Raw genomic sequence first — 27,114 nt, forward strand, 5'->3', positions numbered from 1 at the left:
TAAAATACCAACGGCATATTTCACAGACCTGGAACAAACTCTCCAGAAATTTATATGGAATAAAAAAAGATCCCAAATAGCTGTTAGCTATCCTAAGATAAAAGAACAAAGTTGGAGGGATCACAATACCAGACACTGAAGTTATATTACAAAGCCCCTGTTCTCAAAACAGCATGGTACTGGCGCAAGAACAGACACATAGACCAATGGGACAGAACAGAGAACCCGGAAATTGATCCAAATCACCATGCTCAATTAATATTGGACAAAGGTGACAAGAGCATACAATGGAGTCCAGACAGTCTCTTCAATAAATGGTGCTGGGAAAATTGGACAGGCATTTTGCAAAAAAATGAAATTAAACCACCAACTTACCCCCCACACAAAAATAAACTCAAAATGGATAAAAGACTTAAACATAAAACAGGAAATTATAAAAATCTTAGAAGAATCCATAGGTAGCAAAATATCAGATATAGGTCATAGCAATATGTTTACTGACATTTTCTAGGACAATGGAAATGAAGGAGAAAATAAACAAATGGGACTACATCAAAATAAAAAGCTTCCGCACAGCAAAAGAAACCATCAACAAAACAACAAGAAAGCCCATTGCATGGGAGAACACATTTGCCAATGCTATTTCAGATAAGGGTTTAATCTCCAAAATTTACAGGGAACTCATACAACTTAATAAAAGGAAGATAAACAATCCAATCAAAAATGGTCAAAGGACCTAAATAGACACTTTTCAAAAGTGGACATACAGAAGGCCAAAAGACATATGAAAAAGTGCTCAAAGTCACTAATCATCTGAGAGATGCAAATCAAAACAAAAATGAGGTACCATCTCACACCTGTCAGAATGGCTATCATTAGCAAACAACAAGTGCTGGCGAGGATGTGGAGAAAAGGAACCCTTGTGTACTGCTGGTGGAAATGCAGACGGGTGCAGCCACTTGGAAAACAGAATGGAGTGTCCTCAAAAAATTAAAAATGGAACTCCCATTTGATCTTACTAGTAATCCCACTCCTAGGAATATATCCCAAAAAAAATCAGAAACACCAATCAGAAAGAACATATGCATCACTGTGTTCATAGCAGCACAATTCACCATAGCTTAGATTTGGAAACAGCCTAACTGCCCATCAGCAGATGAGTGGATTAGAAAGCTGTGGTACATCTACACGATGGAATACTATGGTGCTATAAAAAAGAAGGAATTCTTACCATTTGCAGCAGCATGGATGGACCTGGAGAGCATTATGCTAAGCAAAATAAGCCAGTCAGAGAAAGATAAGTATCACATGATCTCATTCATTTGTGGAATAAAATGAACATAAACTTATGAACAAAAATACATCCAGAGACACAGAATCATTGAACAGACTGTCAAACCTTAAAGGAAAGGCAGGGGAGGGTCAGTGGGTGGGGAGGTGGTGATAAGAGATCAACCAAAGAACTTGTATGCATATAACCAATGGACACAGACAATGGGGGGTGGTGGTGAAGGCCAGTGCTGGGGTGTGGGGGCAGGCTGGAAGAGGATAATGGGGGGAAAAGGGGATATATGTAATACTTTCAACAATCAAGAATTAAAAAAAAAAAAAAAAAAGGATATGATAGCCCTGGCTGGTGTGGCTCACCTGGCTGAGTATTGATTGTCCCATGCGCCCAAAGGTTGCTGGTTCGATTCTCAGGGCACATACCTGGGTTGTGGTCTCGTTCCCTAGAGTAGGGTGAATGCAGGAGGCAGCCAATCAACCTTTCTCTCTCTCCCTCTCCCTTCCTCTCTAAAATCAATAAAAACATATTTAAAAATAAAATAAAAGGCTATGATAAGGATACAGATGGACACCTAGATGGAAGAGATGCATAGGGCAAGGTATGTGGGAAGAGATGCAGAGCTTCTGTGCCCTCTGCAGCCATGCCACCATCCCAAGATCTCCACATGTTCATCAACAGGAAGTTCTCTGAACCCTGTACTTTTGGGATTTTTATGGAGGCTTCATGAATAGGCATGATCCATCATTAACTCCATTTCCAGTCCCTCTTCCCTCTATGGAGAATGGGAGGCTAGGGCCGAAAATAACAAGCTTCTAACCGTGGTGCTTGGTCTTTCTGGTGACCAGCTCCCATCCAGGAAGCCATCAGGTCACCTCAGTAAAACAAAAGACTCTTTTTTTCAAGGGTTTTAGGAGTCTGTGCCAAGAACTGGGGGGAAGACCAATATGCATTTTTTTCCTATAGAGAAATGAGAGACATTCTATTCTGAAGGAGCTTATATTCTAGTGAGAAAAGCAGATAAGAACACCAGGTTTAGAGTGCTAGATGAGAGGATGCTCAGATGGCAGGGGGGTCATTGAGTTAGGGGTACCTGATTCAGATTAGGGAAGGAGGGACCTTTCTCAGAAAAGGGGATTTTTGGCCTGCATCTTGAATGACAAGCAATTTGCTAGGAAATGAGGGGGAGAACGGTGTCCTAGCAAGGGCAGCAACATGTTTAAATGTGTAATAATAACAGTCCCTATTATTTATTGAATTACTTACTCCATGCCAGCCCTTAGGCTATGCACTTATAGGCCCTATCTCATTAATTTTCCCCAGGTCTCTCATTTGTGTATAGTCTGTTGCCTAAGAATATATGTTTCATAGAATAGGACTTTATTTTGTTCATTGTTGTATCTTTATGTTTCAGTAACTATTGCTGTATAGCAAACCAACAACTAGTTTATCACACTTACAGATCCTGTGGGTTAGGAATTTTGAAAGGGCACAGTTAGAAGGGGTTTCTCATGTGGTGGCAGTTAGATTTTGGCTGGCTGCAGTCAGCTGAAGGCTGCACTGGATTGGACATCCCAGGTGGCTCACTCACATGGCTTGCTGTCAGTGTTGGCTGTTGGCCAGAGATCAGCTTGTTTCTCACCCCAGTGTGGCTACCTGTGGTCTCACCAGCATGGCGAATCTCAGGGTTGTCTGATGGAAAGAACGTTTTATGAGAAGTGGGTTGCAGCTGCATGGGCTTTTCTCACCTAGACAGGAAAATCATATATTGACACATTTGTTGTAAATGACTGACTGTGAGTCATAAGCCTGTGCACATTCAAGAGGAAGGGAACTAGATTCCATCTTTCATTGGGAGGAGTCTTAAAAATTTTGAGGACATGTTAAAAACTACCACAGTCTATCATCTGGCCAAAATTATTTACATTCTCCCATATGTAAATATATTTACCCTCCCTAATTCCCTCTCCAAAATCCTATTGTGTTTTAACTTATCTACTAAGCTCAGGCTTGAAGTCCAGGATCTCATCATCTAAACTAAGTCCAGGTGTGGATGACTCTCCACCCCCCCCCCCCCCGCCCCCAGTCAATCTGAATACCCATGAACTGAACAGATACATTGTCTGCTCTCCACATATCCCTTGTGAAGTGGTGGACAGAAGTAGGAGAGCCAATGTAGATATTTTCATTCAAAAAGGGGAAAATAGAGAGCATACCCCAGTCTCGTTCATAACAGTTCTGAAACCTATTTAGTAATGTGTTGCCAGTTCCTTAACTTGAATTCAGCCCTATTCTTTGGGAGCTGTTCTCCTTGACTCTGGCCTCTGCCCTTTGGGCTCTTTGTTGTGCCCTTTAAGACATTCTTCCAAAAGAAAACTGACTTTGCATCTGAGTGAGTCACCTTCTCTGTCTGCTTCCTGCTTATAAAAGGCTGAGGATCCAAAGGCCTATTTTCATTTTGTTCTGCTCTGTCTGTCTCTTTCATGTTGATGTAATTAAAAAAAAATATATCATGGGTGCCCGGCTGGTGTAGCTCAGTGGTTGAGTGTCAACCTATGAACCAAGAGGTCCATTCCTGGTTAGGCCACATGCCTGTGGGGGTGTGCAGGAGGCAGCCAATCAGTGATTCTCTCTCATCTTTGATATTTCTATCTTACTCTCTCTCCCTTCCTTTTTGAAATCAATAAAAATATATTTAAAAAAATATATCATGGGCTTCCTGCCTTTCAATTTTTAATCCCACTCCATTAGACAAAAGTTAGCCATAGATCTCTTCTAGATAAGCTTCTTTCTTCCTTGGACTTCTGATGAGGCTACTGTGGAGCAAAGATTCTTAGAAACCATAGTGTTTAGAGAGGATATACAAGGCGTATCCTTCGGAAATATACAAGGCCTTTATCTGGAATGGTCAACAAGGTAGCACCTTATACCTTTCCAAGTTCCTAAGGAAGGGTCTAAAAGGGCCACCCTGGATTTGTCTGTCTATCCTGAGGCCATTTCTTTTTTCTTTTTTATTTATTTTTATTTTTAATAAATCTTTATTGTTCAGATTATTACAGTTGTTCCTCCTTTTTCCCCCCATAGCTCCCCTCCACCTGGTTCCCACCCCACCCCATGCCTTTACCCCCCCCCCCCCCGCAATTGTCCTCATCCATAGGTGTATGATTTTTGTCCAGTCTCTTCTTGCACCCCCCCACACCCCTTCCCCCCCAAGGATTGTCAATCCACTCCCTTTCTATGCCCCTGATTCTATTATATTCACCAGATTATTCTGTTCATCAGATTTTTTATTCACTTGATTTTTAGATTCACTTGTTCATAGATATGTATTTGTTGTTCATAATTTTTATCTTTACCTTTTTCTTCTTCCTCTTCTTTAAGAATACCTTTCAGCATTTCATATAAAACTGGTTTGATGGTGATGAACTCCCTTAGCTTTTTCTTATCTGTGAAGCTCTTTATCTGACCTTCCATTCTGAATGATAGCTTTGCTGGGTAGAGTAATCTTGGTTGTAGGTTCTTGCTATTCATCACTTTGAATATTTCTTGCCACTCCCGTCTGGCCTGCATAGTTTCTGTTGAGAAATCAGCTGACAATCGTATGGGTGCTCCCTTGTAGGTAACTAACTGTTTTTCTCTTGCTTCTTTTAAGATTCTCTCTGTCTTTTGCTCTTGGCATTTTAATTATGATGTGTCTTGGTGTGGTCCTCTTTGGATTCCTTTTGTTTGGGGTTCTGTGTGCTTCCTGGACTTGTAAGTCTATTTCTTTCACCAGGTGGGGGAAGTTTTCGGTCATTATTTTTCTTCAAATAGGTTTTCAGTATCTTGCTCTCTCTCTTCTTCTGGCACCCCTATAATTCGGATGTTAGTATGCCTGAAGTTTTCCCAGAGGCTCCTTGCACTTATCTTCATATTTTTGGATTCTTTTTCCCTTTTTTTTTTTCTGGTTGGGTGTTTTTTGCTTCTTTGTATTTCAAATCTTTGACTTGATTCTTGGGTTCCTCTAGTCTGCTCTTGGATCTCTGTATATTATTCTTTATTTCAGTCAGCATATGCTTGATTTCTAGTTGGTTCTTTTTCATATCCACAAGGGTCTCACTAAATTTATCGGCGGTTTCTAGAAAATTCTTGAAAAACCTTATAACCGTGGTTTTGAACTCTATATCCTCCATTTCTTTCATTTGTGACCTGTTTCTTTGTCTCCACATTTTGGCTGCTTCCCTGAGTTGATAGAGTGGCTTTGTGTGCTAGGTGTCCTATAGGGCCCAGTGGCTCAGCCTCCCCAGTTACCTGAGGTGGACACTCTTGGTGCACCCCTTTTTGGGCTGTGTGCACAGTCTTATTGTAGTTAAGACTTGATTGTTGTTGGTATCACTGGGAGGAATTGACCTCCAGGCCAGTTGGCTGTGAGGATCAGCTGTGTCTGTGCTGGGAGAACTTATGTGCTGGAGACACCCTTATGAGGCAAGACTTGCTTCAGTGGGGCTTTGGTTCTCACTGAGTCTGCCCCCTGAGTGTGTCCCTTATGGATCTGAGGAGTTGTAATCTGGATGGTCCCACTGTGACCCCTGGGTACACTAGCTCTTGGATCTCCAAGGCAGTGCTAATTTAGGCTCTGCCTGAGGCCACCCAGCAGGAGCCACAGAGAGATCTTCACATTCCTCTTCTTTGTTTGGGTTTTGGAGGTGCCCAGATGAGGCCCAGCTGTGAAGCAATGCAAGCTGCTGCGGGGCCTTGGCCCTTCTTTTGTATGTTCTGGGTCACTCTGACTCAGCTGCAGTTTGTTAGGTAATTTTAGATTTCAAAGGACCAGGCCATTCATATGCAAAAGCCTCTGAACACAGCTTGGATGAGGTGGGGTCTCAGGGCAGAGCAAATAGCAATGGCTTCCCATCAGCCCTGCCCTAAGAGGCCCCCGGGTCTCAGTGTCCCTTGGTAATCACTGCAAGCACCTCTGAGAGAAAGCCGCCCTCAAGTTCCACCCGATGCCAGACAGTCCAGTTTCTCCCCGTATGAGTCTGGGTCCCTAGAGTCTCGCCCGGAACTGGAGTTCAGAACAGTTGGGAGCTTGTGTCTCCCTGTGGATTGAAAAAGCCAGCCGCGTACTCAGTTGCCAGCCCTTTCTGCGCACTCACACCTCCATACCTCTGCACTTCACTTCTGCACCTCCTCTGAGTCTCAGTGTGCTTTTCTCTTTCCTTCTAGTTGTAGAATTTCCACTCAACCAGCCTTCCTGTGGTTCTGGATGATGTCCATTTTGTCTTTTAATTGTAGTTTTGAAGTGGTTTTGCGAGGCAGCAAGTTCAGGTGTTTACCTATGCTGCCATCTTGGTTTCTCCCCGAGGCCATTTCTTAATATGCAAATTCTTTCGCTTCAGGAGATGCTAGAGATGAGGAACAGTTTTATTTTTTAATCTGCAAAGTATGACTGGGTTTATATATTCTCTCCTTTAATCTCTCCTCTCTCATTTTGTTATAGACAGCTGGGAGAAGCCAGCACTTTCAACCCTCTGCCCAGAAATCTTTTTAGTTAGATAATCAAGTTCATGTGGAACATTTTCTGCTTTCCACATTATTGCTGGCAACAGTTTTATAAATGCTCCTCTACTACATAACAAAGGTCTCTTTTCCTCAATCTTCTATTTTATATGAAGAAATTATTGAAATAATCATTACATGAAGTATTTTCTTGGAGCCCTCACCAACAGCCTCCTTGAAGCCATAGACTTCTGCTAACAGTCTTCTCAGGGTCTTTCCACCTAGTCTTGGTGCCAGTGTGCCTTGTGTTTTAGGTTTTTGTTAGAGCAGCCCTCCATTTTCAGGTTTCAAATTTTTGTTCTGGTTTTTATTACCAATCTAGTCACTTAAAAGAACAATTATTTTATCATGCTTGTAGGTTCTATGAGTAAGGAAGTTGGAAAAGGCAACTTCTCACTTGGGGCATCTTGCACAGGAGCCGTCAGATGTTGCCTTACGGAATCTTCCGCAGACTGACCAAGCTGATCGTCCAAGAGTGCTCTCTCCCACGGTTGCTAGTTGGTGCCAGCTGCTGCCTGGAAGTTCAGCTGCACTATCATCAGCCTGGTGGTTAGGGCAGTCAGACTTCTTCTATCACTTCTGGCTGCCTCATCCCAAAGGAGCCAGGTAGAAACTGTGTGTTTTGTGACCTAGCCTTGGAATCACATAATGTCATTTCTGTGTTAAGAGCAAAGAGACAAGCCTGTCTATATTTACAGGAGAAGAGAACCCACCTCTTAATGGGAGAAGTATCAAAGAATTTTTGGACTTGTTTTGAAATTGCTTGCACCTGGAGCACTGTCTGGCAAAAAGAAAACTCACTATGAAATTGCATCTAAGAAGTAGGCATGTTTGCCTCTCTTAGTATATATGCCTGTTGGTCTTTGGGCAATACAGTGTTACCCCATTAATAACGAGTTATGTTATAATGGGACTTCTTGTATTTATAATGTATTTTTTAAAAATAAGGACACAATGCCCTGGCTGGGGTGGCTTCGTTGGTTAGGCGTCGTTCAGGGCACCAAGAGGTCATTGGTTCGATTCCTTGTCAAGCCACATGCCTGGGTTGCAGGCTCAATCCCCAGTAGGGGGCATGCAGAAGGCAGCCAGTCAATGTTTCTGTCCCTCATCAATGTTTCTCTCTCCCTCTCCCTTTCTTTCTCTCTAAAATCAATAAAAACATATTTTAAAAAATAAGAACACTATACTTCACATTATATGCCTTTATTCCAGATGAATTATGAAGCTAATTTTTTTTTCCTGAAAGTTATATAGAAAGGAAAGTATAGAAGGATGTCTGTGTAATTTTGGTAACGGGGAAGACCTTTCTCAGCAAGATTTAAAAGCCAAGAACCCACAAGGGAAAATATTTAAATATTAGACTCCATAAAAATTTTAATGTCTGTACAGGAAAAGATACCATAACTAAAACTGAAAGCTAAAAAATAAACTGGTGAAAGTATTCGTAATCTACATAATAGACGACAAACTAGGCCATATAATATAGGCAAAAAGTAGTATATCATAGGGCTGTTGAGAAGATTAAATGAGCTTAGAGTGCCCAAAGTAAAAATACCTACTTATTGTTTCTATCTATACTTTAAATAAAGAGCACCTACAAATATGACTCACAGAAAAAGCATATGAATGAGCAATTTGTGAAAAAATATAAATGGTCAATAAACATGTAGCTTCACTCCTGTTTAAACAAAGAAAATTAAATCTACAATGAGTTTTCTTTCTACCTATAAGACTTGTGGGGGAAGGGGTTTAAAAAGCATGGCGATATTTCAGTGATGGCAAAGAAGTAGGGAAATTGACATTCTTATTTACTGTTCTTTATAGACAAGGTGTCTTTTTTTAACCCTCTCTGGTATCCCTCCGGCTTATTTCAGGATTTTTTCAGTTTGGGAGGTTTCTATGAAGGTCTCCATTGCTATATCCTTTAACTCAGAAATTCTTTCCTTAGCTGTGCCCAGTCTGCTAACAAGCCCATTAAAGGCATTCTTCATTTTGGTCACTGTATTTGATCTCTAGCATTTCTCTTTGGATCTTTTTGGAATTTCCATCTCTGTGTTAACCTTGCCCACCTCTTCTTTTATGCTTTTTACTTTGTTTATGTGAGCCCTTAGCACAGTGGTCGGCAAACTGCGGCTTGCGAGCCACATGCGGCTCGCAAGCCGCGGTTTGCCGCTCTGTTGACTAATGAGTTTGCCGACCACTGCCTTAGCATATTAATCATAGATGTTTTAAATTCCTAGCCTGATCATTGCAACATCTTTGCTTCGTCTAAGTTCTTATGCTTGCTCTGTCTTTTCCAATTGTGTTTTTGGTATTTTAGTATGCCTTGTAATTTTTTCTTGTTAGCTGGACATGATATACTAGATAAAATGAACTGCTATAAAGAGGTTTTCCGTGGTGGCGAGGTGTGTGTGGTGGGGGGAGGGAAGTGCTCTGTAGCCCTATAATCAGGTCGCAGTCTTAGTGAGCCTGTGCCTCTGGACTGTGAACTCCCAAGTATTGCGGTTTTCTCCATCCCCCGTAGGTGGCACGGAATGGCTAGTGTGGGTCAGAGTTGGGTATCTCCCTTCCCCAGGTCAGTTAGGCTCTGGTCATCTCCCAGCAGGTTAGGCTGTGGCTGACTAGTCTCTCCTCAGGGCAGACCTTGTTAGGAAGAGCAGAGTGCTCTGGGTTTTTCAAGATTTTCTCTCCCCGCTGGTGGAAGCACAAGGGGACTTCTCTCCAATATTTATTGTGGGAACCTGCTTGGGCTCCTGGAGGTAAAACTCACAAAAATGTGAGCAACCCCTACTACTGGGTCCCCTGGAGTTTCTAACTCTCAGGCTTGTCCACATGTAGCCTCCAGCACTTGGTCAATCCCAGTGGATTTAAGAAGAATTGTTGATTTTTCAGTTTGTTAGGATGCAGTAATGACTTCTAAGCTTCTTACATGCAGAACCAGAAACTGCCCAATTTGCTATTGGTGGAGTGGAAATTGGTATAGCATTTATTAAAGCAGTCTTAAAATTATCTACTAGAACTGCAGCTTTAGTGCATGCTCCTTGTCCTAGCATTTCCACCTTCGGACATACTAGTATGAGGAACAAAAATGTAAGTACCAGAATATTTTTTGGCAGCAGTATTTTTAATATAGGAATGAAATATGATACTAGTATATTTACACAATAGAATGCTATCCAGTAACTAAAAAGAAATGATGTAGCTCAGTATATCCTGACATGGAAAGAAGTCCAAGACATATTATGAAGTGAAAGGAGAAAAAAAAGGAAGTTTCATAATGTTATGTTTAAGATTCAATTTTTGTTTAAAACTTAGTCAAAGCAAAAATGAAGGCATGCTTAGAAAAGAAAATTTTGGAAGAATACATATCAGAAGAACTATTGGTTGTCTTTAGGAACAAATGTTATAAGAAGGATGTTAACAAATAAATGACATTTGTGTTTTCTATGGTGAATATGTATTTTAAAATTAGGTAAAAATTCAAGAAAGAAAATGGGTGGGGACTGGTAGAGCTAATTGAGAACAATAGAACAGAACTAATTATTTCCATCACTTTTTCCTACATCAAGGCAAAAGTGCAATAATCTCTGACTCTAAATTTTAATTTACCTTCTGAGAATAGGTAAGGAAAGGCCCAAATAAATAGAAATTTTAAATCTCCTTGTGTTTCTTTTGTTCTTCAGAAACAGCCATAGATGACAAGGGTTCCAAACAGAAGTGTTTTACCAGTGAATGTTTTCATGTAGAGTTGTTGTTGTTATTGTTGTTTTTAATATATTTTATTGATATTTTACAGAGAGGAAGGGAGAGGGATAGAGAGCTAGAAACATCGATGAGAGAGAAACATCGATCAGCTGCCTCCTGCACACCTCCCACTGGAGATGTGCCCGCAACCAAGGTACATGCCCTTGACTGGAATCGAACCCGGGACCCTTCAGTCCGCAGGCCGACGCTCTATCCACTGAGCCAAACCGGTTTCAGCTAGAGTTGTTGTTTTTTATTGTTAATCCTTTTAGTAAAAATTTTTATCAAGAAAAATGTCCCCCTCTGCTGAGAAGCAGTTTCTTTGGTTCTGTTTGTCAAGATTAGTGGTTTGTTGTACCCAAGAGATGTTTTTAATGGAATTTTGACAACATGTATCTCTCCCTTTAAAAAGCTGCAGTGTCCTGGCCAGTGTGGCTTGGTTGGTTGGTTGTTGTCCTGTGCACCAAAGGGCTGCCGTTCAATTCCCAGTTGGGGCACATACTCGGGTTACAGGTTCAACTTCCAGTGGGAGACGTGCAGGAGGCAGCTGGAATTGATGTTTCTCTCTCACATCAAAGTTTTTCTCTCTCCCTTTCCCTTGCTCTCTCTAAAAATCAATAAAAAATATTTTTAAAAGATCAATTTAAAAAGCTGACTAAGAATTAGATTAGTGGAGCAGTGGTAACTGTGAAAACTGTTTGACTTCTCTTATAAAGTGCTAGAGGCCTGGTGCATGAAAATTCATGCACTGGAGTGGGGGGGGTCCCTCTGCCTGGCCTGCCCCCTCTCACAGTCCAGGAGCCCTCAGGGGCAGGAGGTGACCGGCGATCAGGGGAAGGCAACGCCCCCATCACACCTCTGCTGCTGCCACTGCCGGCAGCACAAGCCTCAGCTGGCCCTGGTTACCTGAGCCTCAGGTGGCCCTGGGTGGCTGGGCAGCCGCCATCCAAGGCTTGCCTGTGCCTCGGGCCAGCCCTGGGCAGCTAGGCAGCCACCATCTGAGGCTTGCCTGTGCCTCCGGCTGGCCCTGGGCAGCTGGGGGGCTGAGGGACTGGGGGACTTGGGAGGCAGGCACCCCGGCGGGGCTGAGGGACTGGGTACTGCAATCTTGTGGCTGTGGGCACCACCATCTTTGAGGGCGTGGCAGTCAGTTAGCATATTCCCTCCTTATTGGCTGTAGGTGCCATCATCTTTGTGAGGGTGTGACGGTCAGTCAGCATATTCCCTCTTTATTAGATAGGATGGTTTATGTCTACAGTTTTCCCGCTGGAGTGACATCTGAGCATTCTGCAGATGACTGAGTGTAGACTTCTGAGTTACTTGTCCTGTTAACTTCCTAGTCTGACTAAATTTCATTTCCTGCTTACATCCTATTTTGGATTCCTGGACTCAATCCCAACATGTGTGTAGTTGGGGAGATTCCCACACAACAAGCAATTCTCAGACACCAGCAGAGTATCCAAGAATTCAGCTCAATTCTTACGCTGTCTACTCAGAGGCAGCCTCAGATCCCATACAGGTTAAGGGCTCAGTCCTACAAGACTGTCCCCCCAAAGCCCCCACTTTCAGGCACAAGTAACATGTCCAGATTTTTACATGTACTTTTGACCAGCTATAAATCAGAGGCTCCCAAGACCCCATCCTTGAGTTTGATAAATTTTCTAGAGTGGCTCACACAATTTTGAAATATTTTACTTACCAGATCACTGGTTTTATAAAAGACTAGAGGCCCGATGCACGAAATTTGTGCAAGAGTAGGCCTTCGTTCCCCTGGCTGCTGGCACCGGCTTCCCTCTGGCACCTGGGACCCGGGCTTCCCTCACAGCCCTGGCTTTGTCCAGAAAGTCATCTGGAAGGACATGGTCTAATTAGCATATTATGCTTTTATTATTATAGATATAACTCAGGAACATCCAGATGGAAGAGATGCATAGAGTAATGCCTGGGGAAAGGTATAGAGCTTCCATTTTCTTTCCAGGCACACCACTTTCCCAGCACCGCCACCAACCTGGAAGCTCTCTAAACCCCGTCCCTAAGGGTTTTTATGAAGGTTTCATTACATAGGCATGACCATTAAATCATCGGCTATTCTCTTGCTCCTCTCTCATCCCCGGAGTTTGGGGGTTGGCACTAAAAGTTCCAATCACATGATTGACTCTACTAGCAACCAGCCCTTACTTAGGTGCTTTCCAAAAGTCACCTCATTAACATAAGAGACATGTTTAAGCGCTCATCACCTAGGAAATTCCAAGGGTTTTAGGACTGTAGGCCAGGAACCATCAACAAAAACCAAATATATATGACCAAATATATATATATATACAGGGTGTCTCAAAAAATGTATATGCACTTCAAATGATTATAAAGTTAGTGTTTATTAACTGAAAAGGAGTGAAAATTAAGTGAGTTATCTGCTATTAAAGTGTGTGTGTGTGTGTGTGTGTGTGTATTTATGTATTTATTATAAATCACAATATCATACATCCTAACATAGTTTTTCCCTATTATGACATATATTGTTCTAAATGATTAGTTTTATATAATGATTTGTTATTGTTTTACCCTCTGTGAATTTCCGAACAGAAGTTCCAGAGGGGACTTGGGGGCCAAAAAGAAAAAGAAGAAACAGAAGAGAAAAAAGGAGAAACCAAATTCCGGAGGCACCAAGTCAGACTCTGCATCTGATTCCCAGGAGATTAAGATTCAACAGCCTTCAAAAGTGAGAGCACTGTTTTATTTTAATCTGTGTGGTTCCTCGTGCATTTGAGAGCAGATCTGTGCAGCTCAGCCCCCTGTTGGATCAGATATGTAGTGAGGGTTTTGTTGTGACTGTACTGTGACAGTAACCAGAGGGTACTTATAGCCTTCTTAAATCTGACGTCTGCAGCCAGATAACAGAGAGGGACATTTTGTGCTTTTGTGTGTACTAGGATACCGCCTGCATATTTCTCAGCAAATTAGTATATAGATTATAATCATGGAACAGTGTCTCAGTGTGAGCTATTAGGCTGTGTTTTTTTTAAAGTTACACTTAATATTTGATAACTATTAGTTCAGAAGATATTCACATTTTAATTTTTCTGGGTGTCTGTCTAATTATCTGAATAGCACAACATCATCTGGCAGCAGATTTCAGCGGGAGCAGCCACGGGTAAGTCTTACGTTGACTTTGAATCAGAACAGTCTTCAGTGGCCATTCTTAATTTCATTGCCACGGGTGGGAAATAGTGCCTAATGTTTTCCCTGAAGAAGCACCCATTTAAACCAAACCAGAAGTTATCTGCCAGGGCACTGTGCCGGCAGATTGGTACATCTGGTGGTGCAGATGGCAGGCACCCTTTCTAGAGGGCCAACCCCAGTCACCCTAGCTGTGAACACAGGCGTTGTGTGCTGGGCCCAGTGAAGCACAGAGCCTTCTTGATGCAAGAAATTCTCAGCGAAAAGGGGTAGAATTAGAAGTATAATGAGATAGAGTTATTTTGATGCGTGTAGTGTGTGTCATGGGAGGGACTCAGGAGGTGCCATGGGGAACCCGGGCTCCATCCTGACCCATGGCGCTCAAGCTTGGCCTTTGCACAGGGCTCTGCCCCTCCTTAAGCCCATTTACTCATCTGCAAAATGGGGATGATGCCTTCTCCCACCTCACAGGGTTGTTATGAAGTTATAATTAGACTAGAGGCCTGGTGCACAAAATTTGTGCACGGGGGTGTGTGTCCCTCAGCCCAGCCTGCACCCTCTCCAATCTGGGACCCCTCGAGGGATGTCCTACTCCCCGTTTAGACCCAATCCCGGGGAGTCGGACATTTCTCTCACAATCCAGGACTGCTGGCTCCCAGCCGCTCACCTGCCTGCCTGCCTGATTGCCCCTAACTGCTTTTGCCTGCCAGCCTGATCAACCCCTAACCACTCCCCTGCCAGCCTGATTGATGCCTAACTGCTCCCCTGCTGGCCCGATTGCCCCTAACTGCCCTCCCCTGAAGGCCTGGTCACCCCTAACTGCCCTCCCCTGCCAGCCTGGTCGCCCCTAACTGCCCTCCCCTGCTGGCCTGGTAACCCCTAACTGCCCTCCTTTGCCAGCCTGGTCACCCCTAATTGCCCTCCCCTGCAGGCCTGGTCCCCCCCCCCCCCCAACTGCTCTCCCCTGCAGACCTGGTTCCCCCAAACTGCCCTCCCCTGCAGGCCCGGTCACCCCTAACTGCCCTCCCCTGCTGGCCTGGTCCCCCCCAACTGCCCTCCCCTGCAGGCCTGATTGCCCCCAACTGCCCTCCATTGCAGGCCTGATCACCCCTAACTACCCTCCCCTGCAGGCCATCTTGTGGTGGCCATCTTGTGTCCACATGGGGGTAGTCATCTTTGACCACATGGGGGCAGCCATCTTGTGTGTTGGAGTGATGGTCAATTTGCATGGCACTCTTTTATTAGATAGGATCATTTTTATTAAATGGTGTTTATATTATAAAGCACTCTGTCTGCCTGGCAGTTATAAACCACTATGCAAGTTTTGTGGGGTTAAAATTTCTATTCTTGTACAAACTTTGTTTGCATTGTATCATGTGAAGTGAATCTTGCAGGTAGTTTTGTTGTTGCCTGTTTTACACTTAAGGACCAGGAATCACTGAGAAGGAAAATTACTTGCCCCAATTTTCCCCTGATTGCCTTTGTGGGGTGAGAAGAAAATAGAGTCTCCCTCCCTAGCTTTTCACCTTGGTTCTCAGGTAATAAATATTCTATCCATCAGACATAATTTCCAAGGTAACTCATGTAAGGTACACCATAAGCTTGCAAGATTTTTTTTTCACATTTCTAAACGTTGCTTCATCAGATAAACACGGTGTCACATATATGCAGTTGTGACCATTTCCTTATTGCTTCTGTCATCACCATCAGCTTCTCATCTCTGAAACCTAGTGATTTTGAGCCCTTCTCCTGTTTCTGGTCACTTATAAGAAACTAGAGCCAGCCAAGGCTGGAGGAACTGTTAGCATTATATGGTAGAGAAATTCTTTTCTCTTTAAAATTAAGAATAAGTTAAAATTGTTTAAATGTGGGCTATTCTCCATAGCATTTTTTAGAAGTTAGGCTCATTTCTTTTAAGCTGATGCCAGCTCTAGATAACACGGTAAATTGCAGTGGACCCTGCTTAGAGAATATTCTGGTGTACACTCAAGAACCAGAATGAAATATTTGTCTGGGTTCTTGTAGATTTTCAAAGTATTAAATTTGGAAAATAACAGATGAAGAGAACAGTTGATGTGCTTATATCACAGGAGCAGATAAGGAGGAAAAGAGGCCTGCCAGACTCTTTCTTAGGAATATTTAGTGGGAAGCTAATGCGGGTTGGTATACATTCTCACGTTTCCTAACAGTAATTCATTCCTCCCCAGGTGGTGCTACTACTGAAGGTGGATGGATAGGTTTAAGAATTTATCATAGCTGAGTTTTCCTTACTGCTTTGTCACCATGGATTTGAAAATTGTGCTTACTTTAATCTACTTTCAGAAAGCATTTAAATAAATCATATGCTATTGGGATATAAATTAATCCCAATGGAATGTAAATTCATAAATGGTGATTTCATGTAAACACTACTGGTCAACCTGTTGAGGCTAATTAGGTGGAGTAGAGAGCACTCTTAGTCCCCCTTAATGGAGTTGGGATATCATTGGCTCCTTTGGCACAAAGATGCTGACTCATGTTTGTTATAAAATAGTTGCAGTTTGCTATGTTCCTGTTAGGGGATTTAACTCGCATCAGGGAGGAAGAACTACCATGACAAGTTCAGGGAAGACACTAGAGGTCTATTCTGAAAGAGTGGGTTCTACTCTGCCTTTTTAAAGATAAATGGGTGCATGTTCAAGCACTATTAGCTCATGTGCTACGCTCTTAGTTCCTGTTTGAGGCATAGGTCTCTTAACAGGCCGTGCTGCTGGGGGTCCATTTGACTATAGATTTCACTTTGCTAGAAACCAGTTACTTTATGTTGGAGGTTCCAAAGAGATGCAAATGAGAAATTAAGACATGCACTAGCCTTTTTACAACAGCAAAAGTATTTTGTTAAATTAGTATGTGTAATTGAGATATGTCCCTTATGATTTAGCCTTTAATCAAAATATAAGATAAACAGCTTACAAAACTCGTGGCAGTCCTGGCTGATGCTGTTAGACTTATAAGGGAAGATGTTAAGACTATAACCTACCTCTGGTTAGACTCCAACACTTCGTTTCCTTGAATCATTGTAGTGGCAAGAATCTTAAGGGAGTCCAGTGAGTAAAGCAACACAGGACAGTCTGTATTAAATAAACCCCGTTTTGTACCTGGTCAAACAAGTAAGCGTCCAGGTTAGAAGATTTGCTTCAGACCACACACATGAGGGTCAAAGTTGAGCAGAAGTCTCTGTTTATACACCATTGAGGGGCAGTGGTCCCTTTCCTTGGTGTCCATGGTGTGTTGACATACAGGCAGCCTCAGGGCTCTGAAACTCCTTATAACCACTTCTGAACTGCAGTGAAGAGCTAGCATTCTGTGGATGGCCTCAAAAGCATATGGCAGACCCGATATTCATATTCAGTCCTACACACTATTCATTCTCTAATTTCGAGAATAGTTTCATTTTGCAGGAAGTATGACATTAGTTGAGGGATTTTCCAAAAAAAAAAGAGCTGGGGGATCTTCAGATTACAAGAATATTGGCTTTGAGAAAGGTACTTTAGAATTTGAAGGTATTATCCACTTTATAGTCTGAAAATACGTTTTACCTTATAAAAAGGAGTTTAGTTTCGAACAGGCTAGGATGGCCCCTGATTTGAATTCCTAGAGGACACGGCTGGTCCTTGTTGGAAGGTTTGTTTCTGGAGGGGTGTCAGGGTGAGGAGAGGGAGGTGTGGTCCAGGAGGAAGGCATCCCTAGAGGTTTCCTTTCCTGATTCACTTTCTTCCCAGCTCACACTAAATTCAGATTTTGTTCTTTCTTCTTCTTAATGAACTTGTCTGCCTAGTTTCCATCCTGGAAGTTATTTCCTTTGTGCCCACATTGCTACTGCAGAGCATTAACCCTGACAGTGAAAGCAAGGCTAGTGGCTGGCTGGCTGCCGAATGACAGTAATGCATGCGTTGCATGTCACCCCTTTTTGCTGCTGCGCTCAGATGAGTAATGGTCAAGACCATTTGCAGATGGGTGGGAAACTAGAGTGAAGGGTAGTTCTATTTACTGTAGATTTCCCAAACTGTCAGAGCCCCAGTGAAACTATAGTGGTTATCTTTAACGTAATATTGCTTAAATTTTAATGTGTTAGCATACATGAGCCCAAGGCCCTGACCAGGTTTAGAGGAAGACTACTCATTTTTCGGTGTTGTAGTCTCCAAGGCAGATGCACGTGTCTCTGCCCCAGGCATTGGAGCGGTGGCAGCTTCCTCACAGTCTGTGTCTGTGTGTCTTTGCTGTTGCAGAATCCTGCCATCCCAGTGCAGAAGTTGCAGGACATCCAGAGAGCAATGGAGCTGTTGTCGGTGTGCCAGGGCCCCACCAGGAACATCGGTGAGGCTGCCAAACACAGATACCAGTTTTGGGACACACAGCCGGTACCCAAGCTAAGTAAGCTTTTCTGCCTTTCTCCTCCGCCCTCCCCAGAACAAAGCTGGGTTAACAACAATCAAAAAACACAAAAGAGGCTTTATTTCACTTATATAACTTGCTTCATACCACAGGTTAGAAATTTATACAAAAGTAATACTTTTCTTCTTAAAGTTAATATCCATCACCACACGCAGTTCCAGAATTGTTTTTGTAATGAGAACTTTTAAGATTTATTCTCTTAGCAAACTTTCAAATATGTAATATATTATGAATTATAGTCACCATGCTATACATTAAAGGACTTATTTATCTTATAACTGAACGTTTGTACCTTTTGACCCCCTTTACCCACTTCTCCACCCTCCATCTCCTCTGAAAACCACCAATCTGTTTTCTGTATCCATGAGTTCATTTTGGTTTTCCTATTTTTTTAGATTCCACACATAAGTGAGATCATATGGTAATTTGTCTTTCTCTGTCTGACTTTTTTCACTTAGCACAGTGGTCGGCAAACTCATTAGTCAACAGAGCCAAATATCAACAGTACAACGACTGAAATTTCTTTTGAGAGCCAAATTTTTTAAACTTAAACTTCTTCTAACGCCACTTCTTCAAAATAGACTCGCCCAGGCCGTGGTATTTTGTGGAAGAGCCACACTCAAGGGGCCAAAGGGCCGCATGTGGCTCGTGAGCCGCGGTTTGCCGACCACTGACTTAGCATAACACCTTCAAGGTCCATCCATGTTGTCCAAATGGCATGATTTCCTTCTTTTTTTATGGCTGAATTATATTTAGGAGATATTCGTTGTGTGTTTGTTATTAAATGCCAGGCACTGGGTACATAGTGGTATGAAAGTAGGGTAAGTGGTGCCCAAGTAGGGGTTGGCGGGGAGGATATGCTCCAGGTAGGAAAAAGCTTTAGTCAGGGAAGGATGCTGTGAGAAAGCTATATGTAAACTTATATCTGAAAAAATTTAAGTGGCCAGCTGAGTTAAGAGCATGGGGAGGGCCTTGCAAGGGCTCTGAGCTGGGGCCAGCATTAGGGCAGGCAGTGTGGCTAAGCCTGGGAGCTGGGCTGGGTGGGGGTCCCAGGGTGGCCAGGCAGGCAGCGACATGGTTGGAGTCTGGGTTTTATCCCAGCCACAGTGGGAAGCTGCAGGGAAGAAATTGGAAATTGCTAAGATGTTGATGACTTGAACTGCACTGCCAGCAATCCAGGTGGAGAGACATTAAATTAATTTTAGATTTTGCTGGAAGTGGTCAGAAGTCTCTGCAGCCTTCTCCCCTTACTCTGTCCCTCCCCTCCCCCAGTTACTTGAAGTGCAGAATAAAAGTCTGTCATCAAACCTCTGTGGTCTCCCATGGTGCTGTACAATTAATCTGTAATCTCGGGGTCGAGACGGAGAAATCGCCATCATTGTACACTTTGTCATTGTATGACACAGGATTTCTCCTTTTAGTGGTGAAATAGCTGTTATTTGCCACCCTTTTCACTCTAGAAGTAGGTGAAATAATAGTACGTTAATGGTTATATTAGCCCAAGGGCCCTAAATATGATTTTATTTTATGTAACGGACCATTTTGGATCATCAGAATGCTTTGTGACTGAATATTCTCTCTTTTTGTCCTCTATTCTCTCCTCTTCAGATGAAGTGATAACATCTCATGGTGCAATCGAAGCAGATAAAGACAATGTGCGTCAAGAACCGTACTCCTTGCCACAGGGCTTTATGTGGGACACTTTAGATTTGGGTAATGCTGAGGTGGTGAGTAAAAGTCTTAAATTCAACACTTGCGTTCATGCGGATTGCTTGTGGGTGGGTTCTGAGCACCATAAACCCACACCTGTTTGGTCTTGCAGCTCAAGGAGTTGTACACCTTGTTAAATGAGAATTACGTAGAGGACGATGACAACATGTTCCGGTTTGACTATTCGCCTGAGTTCCTGCTGTGGTGAGTCTTGCTGGTCTCACTGGCTGTGGTCGGGCGGTGGGCTGGCGCGTCTCTGTCTGTCCCTGTATTCTTGGACACTAACTGGAGCCTGTTTTCCTTGCCTACGTTGACTTCAGGGCTCTGCGTCCCCCAGGCTGGCTTCTTCAGTGGCACTGTGGAGTTAGAGTGTCTTCGAACAAAAAACTGGTAGGGTTCATAAGTGCCATCCCAGCAAACATTCGGATTTATGACAGGTACATATGAAAGCTTGCCCATGTCAGTTTTGATGTGTTGCTTTTTCAAGGATTGCAATTATAAGAGACTTAAAAGTGACTTAATCCAGGCTATTAATAGATGGGGAGGTTGTGTGTGGGGGGAGGGGAGGCAGGAGTATGTGGGAACTCTGCACATTCTGCTCAGTTTTGAACTTAAAACTGCTCTAAAAAATAAAGTCTATTAATTTTTTAAACATTGGTCTGTGAACAACAAAAAGGACAACTCTCTTTTTCTCCCTCTGCCTCTCAGTCTCATACATGCACACACACAATATGTTTTGTGTACATATATGAACATACATGTCCATGTGTATCTGTACGTAGCGGAATAAATAAAGCTATAAATAGGTATTTTAGATTTATTTCCGGGGAAATTACTTTAGAAAGTTTTAGGAGAGGTTTTTAAAAGTCTTTCTCTTTCATAGGATAAGTTTGTGTTGCATTTTTGCTCTGGGTCTTCAGTCTAGAAAGTCAAAGACCCAGCTCTTGAAAGTCAAAGATCTAGTGCATAATAGATTGTTTTACCTTTCAATACAATGGGTTGTTTACTGCTAAAAAACATTTGCTCCCAAGGAATACTGTGTGCTGAATGAAATGCCTGCATACCTGCATACCCGGGAATGGGCTTTGAAGCTCTAGAACAGCTGTGGGCAAACTACGGCCCGCGGTTGGCTGTTCTATCCGGCCCAAGGAGCCAAAAGAGCGGAGGGTTCTCTTGCTCTCCCCTCCACTCCTTTACTTTGAATTTATATTAGTTCACACAAACACTCCATCCATGCTTTTGTTCCGGCCCTCCAGTCCAGTTTAAGAACCCATTGTGGCCCTCGAGTCAAAAAGTTTGCCCACCCCTGCTCTAGAAGGTTTAGTGTAGCCCAGAATAGCACCAGGTCTGGTCTGGTCGAGGCACCTTTCAGGGTCCCGGGGATTGCATTATATCTAGAGCAACATCTTATCAGTTTCTGCGTGTGGGTGACCAGTGATGCCATAATTGTATACATTACAGGAAAAACAATTAGAGAAACTCTGAAGCACCTCAGGTCCAATTTCTAAACCAAAAACTTCTATAGAAGACCAAAGTTCTAAAATTTATTTAGAATAAGAGGTTTGCATCTCTGTATTCTAGAGTTATAAAGTAGGGGTATATGGGAAATAGCATATCGATCTGAATTTGTGAAATACCTAGAGGAAAGAATATATTTCTTTAATATTATATATAAGGAGGTCTTTCAGTTTTTATTCTTTGAAATTTTATGGGTGTTGTCTTATTTTAAAAAACATGTTCATCTTATGTTTGCTCTGATTTTCTTTATTTCTTAGTGTGAAGAAGATGGTCGAAATCAACTTTCTTTGTGTTCATAAAAAATTGAGATCAAAACGGGTAGCCCCAGTGTTAATTCGAGAAATAACTAGGAGGGTGAACCTGGAAGGGATTTTCCAGGCCGTTTATACTGCTGGCGTTGTTCTTCCGAAGCCAGTGGCCACTTGCAGGTAATAGCAACACCCTTACCTTGCATCTTACCTGTACCTAAGCATTGAGCCTTCCCACCCTGTTGCTAGAAGTGTTATTTTCACTTGTGAGTTATGTAGCTCAGAGGGATTTTGGCTGAACCCGTGATTATGTAGTTGGTTGATAGCAGAGATGGAGACTGGAAGCAAGAACCACTTAATCCAGTCTTCTTTCCAGTTACCATAGCTACTTGTATGCCAATGATCTGGAGCTGTATTTCAGTGTCTCTTCCATTTGAAAGACTGGAAGGTCTGGTCTGGTTGAGGCACCTCTCAGGGGTCCTGGGGATTGCATTATATACAGAGCAACATCTTATCAGATTCTGCATGTGGGTGACCCAGTTATGCCATAATTGTATACATTACAGGAAAAACACATAGAGAAACCCCGGGCATCGTGATGTGGAAATATCCAGGGTGGTACCATTTCCTTTTCTCCTCTAACACTCAGTCTTATACCATGCTCTGCATTGCTATTCCAAATGTCTGGTAAAAAAGCCTATGACTCAGTCTGCTCTTACCAAGCTTTCAGAGGTTAATTCAGGGAGAAAATTGAGTGTCGGATTGTCACTTGACTAATCTGTTGCTGAAGAATCAATTTCTCTCCCTCCACTATTTTCATTTATTCGAATAAAATGAAACTTTAGGTAAACATAGTATAAAAAAATTAAGCCATACAATTACCATGTCCTATGAAATTATTCATAAATAAATAGGATAAATAAGACTTCACAGGTGCATATTTGAGCTCTTGTGGCGCAATCGGGTAGCTCTTGGTACTTACAGGTACATGTTAATGCAAATCATTTAGCCCAATACCTAAACTGTGAACACGTAAGAAATTCAAGCTAGTTTCTCGAAAAGTTGTTTTCTTGCCCTGGTTGGTGTGGCTCAATTGGTTGGGTGTTGTCCTGTGCACCAAAGGTCGCCAGTTCGATTCCCAGTTGGAGCACATGGCCAGGTTGCGGGTTTAGTCCCCCGTCAGGGTGTGTATGGGAGACAACTGATCAATGCTTCTCTCTCTCTCCCTCCATCTTCTTCCCTCTCTGGAACCAACTTTAAAAAAAAAAAAAAGAGAGAGAGAGAGAGAAAATTGTTTTATTGGTTGGTTGTTAGATAAATATGAAGGCTCTACTAATTTAGGGTGAATATTTTCAAGTTTTAAACTTTTGGGTTGCTTTCTATAGAATCAGGGATGGTTATGAAATACTTGCAAACTGGTCATTATTATTTTTTTAAATATACTTCATTGTTTTTTTACAGAGAGGAAGGGAGAGGGATAGAGAGAAACATCTATGAGAGAGAAACATCGGTCAGCTGCCTCCTGCACACTCCCTACTGGGTATGTGTCCACAACCAAGGTATATGCCCTTGACCAGAATCGAACCTGGGACCCTTGAATCTTCAGGGCGACACTCTATCCACTGAGCCAAACTGGTCAGGGCCAAACTGGTCATTATTAAAAGACTGTTAAAATTTTAAGATACCTCTATACTGAAAGAGATGAAAGATCACAAACTACGAGGAACATAACTAGGGATGCAGGACGTACTGTAGAGGAAAAAAATGATAGATAAAATAATTGCATTGGAAGAGGGACCACATCCAGCATTATGCCAGGCATAACATAAGTATTCATTAAATGTTCTACCACAGCTTAGCTAGACAGAGTAAAAATTTGGAGAGTCAGAGAAATTAGTCCGACTTTGAAACTTTATTGTATTCCAGATACTGGCATCGATCACTAAACCCCAGAAAATTGGTAGAAGTGAAATTTTCTCACTTGAGTAGAAATATGACTTTACAGAGAACAATGAAGCTGTACAGACTTCCAGATGTAAGTAAAAACAATTTTCAGTTTTTCAAGACTGAAACTTTCAATGTAGAAAAGAATTATTTTCAGGGGTCTAAAAACCTGACTTGTGTGCTCTCTTCGGCAGCACATATACTAAAAACCTGACTTGTGTATCTGAAGATATGAATAGGTAGCTAAAAGGTCTGCATAGAATTCAGGGGCAAGGAAAAATAAGGGAGTTCACTTGGAAATACCAATTTGTTTTTTTAAGTCTAAGTTCTTCAGTTTTTGGTTGGATGGGATTAAACTCAAGACGTAAGTTTTGAAATTTTGAGTATTTATGGTTTGTTAAGTAAAAAGGAAGAAAAGTTTCAGGCTTCTGATGAAATCTTAATGCAATAGAACTAAGGAATAAGGTTAAAAGGAGAGATCTGGGAGAGAAAATAATGTCTTATAAATAAATTATCATCTTTTTAAACTAGCAAATTCCCAACATGAAATATTGTCTGTATTTTAATAGGGGAAAATGTATTTGTTCTTATTTAAACTTTTTGTTTTAATTTCATCCATCCCCTCAACACTCTCCACTTTGGCAAACATCAGCTTATTTCTATAGCTAAGCTGTTTTGTTTAATTTATTCATTTGTTATTGGCTTTCTTTTTAGATTCTACATATAAGTGAAATCATACGGTATTTGTCTTTCTCTGACTATTCCACTTATCATAATACTTTCTAGGTCCATCCATGTTGTTGCAAATGGCAACATTTCATTCTTTTTTATTGCTGAGTAACATTCCATTGTAAAAATTTAAATGTTTACCATCTTGGCTTGGATGGTGTATTATCTATTGCTGTGTAACAAATGACTACAAATGTAGCAGCTTAAAACAATACACTTACTGTCTCCCAGTTCTGTGGGTCAGGAATGAAGGCACAGCTAGCTGAGGCCTCTGCTTCAGGGTCTCTCATGAAGCTGCCACCAAGGTGTCAGCCAGGTCTCACCTGGAAACCTGCAGGGATGGATCCACGTCCAAGCTCACATGGCTGTTGTCAGGCTTGAGTTCCTTTCAGGCAGCTGGACGAGGGCTCGGTTCCTTGCTGACTATCCACCCTAACCGCCATCAGTTCTTTGCCGCATGGGATTCTCCCCACGGGGACTTACAACGTGGCAGCTTGTTCATCAAAACCAGTGAGGAGAGCATCCATAGAGACTCTCCTACCAGATGGGCGTTAGAACCTTACTCCCAATTCACAACAGTGACATACAGTCGCCATCGCCACGTTCCATTGGTTAGACACCAGTCACAGGTCCACCCGCACTTGGGAGGAGTGGATCCCAAGGGTGTGAGTACCAGGAGGCCACCTAGAACCTCTCTGCCACAGCGGGGGTCTTTTGTTTGAAGTTTGATTTCTTCAGAGTTATTCTATTTGGGGGGTATTTACAAAGCAGTTCAGTTGGTATTTTATCTTGGTTGAGGGAGTCATGTAGAATATAGCCATGTTCCCCTCTAACTGTGGCCATTCTGGGTGTAGCACACTCCAGTTCTTTTTGCCTTTTGGCCAGTTGTGTGTTTGCCAAATGCAGGTCATCAGTGGCTGCAGAATTGATGTCTTTTTTCTGATAATAGACGAGAATCACCTAATGTCTGACCTTAGGCAGAATTTAATAAGGACAGAAGTGGAGGTGAAGGAAAGCGGGTGTTGGAAGTGTCAGGGTCATCATTCTTGGGTTTCATGACTTGGCAGCGGGATCAGAAGCATGTTCTTCTCTCTGTCTTAGCTGTTGTTACAGAAGTGGGGCTTGAACTAATGAGCTCACTGTCTCTCTGTGAAGCCTAGCAGGGAGGGGCAGTGTAGATCAGGGCAGATGGAAATAAAAAACGGTGACATGAAGAAGGAGGGTGCACACAACCTAGGGAGGAAGGAGCAGGCCTCTCAAGCTATGGGGCAAAAAGGAAATGAAGAAATAGGAAGATGTTCAGAGAGGTCACACTGTTGTCATGACAATCAATATTTACTGATTCTTTTTTTTTAAAATATATTTTATTGATTTTTTACAGAGAGGAAGGGAGAGGGATAGAGAGTTAGAAACATTGATGAGAGAGAACCATCGATCAGCTGCCTGCTGCACACCTCCTACTGGGGATGTGCCCGCAACCAAGGTACATGCCCTTGACCGGAATCGAATCTGGGACCTTTCAGTCCGCAGGCTGACGCTCTATCCACTGAGCCAAACCAGTTAGGGCTACTGATTCTTTTGAAACTAGAAACAGTTTATGGAAATGGCCAAGACCCAGAGCAACTGAGGGACACAGTCACAGGGGCACAGATGGCAGTGATAAAAAAGGGCACCACACCCAGCTGAGATGAAACACGCCCTCTGTAGTCACTGTTCATTCTCAACGTCCCCCTTGCCAGTTGTTAACTGCTTTGCTACCTGTGAGTTGAATTTAAAACTTGAAGCATGCCTGCTTTTTCACTAGAGGCTAATGCTCTTCTACTTTGGTCTCCCCAGATTTCAGCTTGTTGACTAAGGCACTCTAGTTTGTATCTAAGGAAAGCGTCCACTTACATGTAGGTTGCCCAAAATAGAATAAAGAATAAGGAGTTTTAGTACCTATCATGGGCTTATTCAGGATGATTAGAATTTGAGCTACTAACAGTATTTTGACTTGACTTTGTCCATTAGCCTTTATGTTTTTGAACAAGAATCAACACAAATAACAGTTGGTAAAAGTCACTGTCAGGAATTGGTTTTTATTTCCCCAATAAACTAAAGTTTATAAAGGGTTCTCACATATGTTATTCAGTATACTAGAGGCCCGGTGCACGAAATTCATGCACTGCAGGGGGCGTCCCTCAACCCTGCCTGTGCCCTCTCACAGTCCGGGACCCCTTGGGGGATGTCCATCTGCCAGCTTAGGCCTGCAGTCAGACATCCCACTCGCAGTCCAGGGCTCTCACAGTCCGGGACCCCTTACTCCTTACCGCCCACCTGCAGCGGAGGCGGGAGAGGCTCTCCCCAGCTGTGAGCCAGGCTTCTGGCTAAGCGGTGCTCCCCTTGTGGGAGTGCACTGACCACCAGGGGGCAGCTCCTACATTGAGAGTCTGCCCCCGGTGGTCAGTGCACATCATACTGTTCCACTGTGTGGTCGATTTGCATATTAGGGTTTTATTATATAGGATAGGATTCTTACAATTAACCTTTTGAAGTTGGTACTTCTTATCCCCATTTTACAGATGAAAAGACTGAGGCTTGTGAAGTTTGACACTTAGGGAGTGTCATTAGTAAGTGGTGGTCTTGGGATGCAGGCCTCAGACTTCCATTTTTTGCCTGTTAGATCTCTTTGCTTCTGCCATCAATTCTAACAACCTCTTGTGGGGGGCATCATTGCTCAGTCCTACCAAATGTCTCTCTGTATAGACATTAGAGTGTAGGTTAAGACAGGAAAGGACGATTGTCCAG

At 42.6% G+C, this 27,114-nt stretch overlaps 1 protein-coding gene across 4 annotated transcripts in view; it reads left to right on the forward strand.

The window, feature by feature from the left end:
• Positions 1 to 27,114, forward strand: part of NMT2 (N-myristoyltransferase 2) — a 94,252-nt gene that overhangs the window by 34,799 nt on the left and 32,339 nt on the right. For 2 of the 4 annotated variants that reach the window (XM_080650404.1, XM_080650406.1), the window contains exons 2-9: positions 13,151 to 13,286; positions 13,676 to 13,718; positions 18,013 to 18,157; positions 19,787 to 19,905; positions 20,001 to 20,092; positions 20,209 to 20,325; positions 21,664 to 21,834; positions 23,581 to 23,689. In XM_080650404.1, the coding sequence (XP_080506530.1) occupies positions 13,151 to 13,286; positions 13,676 to 13,718; positions 18,013 to 18,157; positions 19,787 to 19,905; positions 20,001 to 20,092; positions 20,209 to 20,325; positions 21,664 to 21,834; positions 23,581 to 23,689 (932 nt within the window). The remainder of the gene's footprint in view (positions 1 to 13,150; positions 13,287 to 13,675; positions 13,719 to 18,012; positions 18,158 to 19,786; positions 19,906 to 20,000; positions 20,093 to 20,208; positions 20,326 to 21,663; positions 21,835 to 23,580; positions 23,690 to 27,114) is intronic. The other 2 variants (XM_080650403.1, XM_080650405.1) reach the window with 1 other exon arrangement.

The sequence above is a fragment of the Plecotus auritus genome (assembly GCF_963455305.1).
Source record: "Plecotus auritus genome assembly, chromosome: 1".
In the NCBI taxonomy this organism is placed as follows: Eukaryota; Metazoa; Chordata; class Mammalia; order Chiroptera; family Vespertilionidae; genus Plecotus; species Plecotus auritus.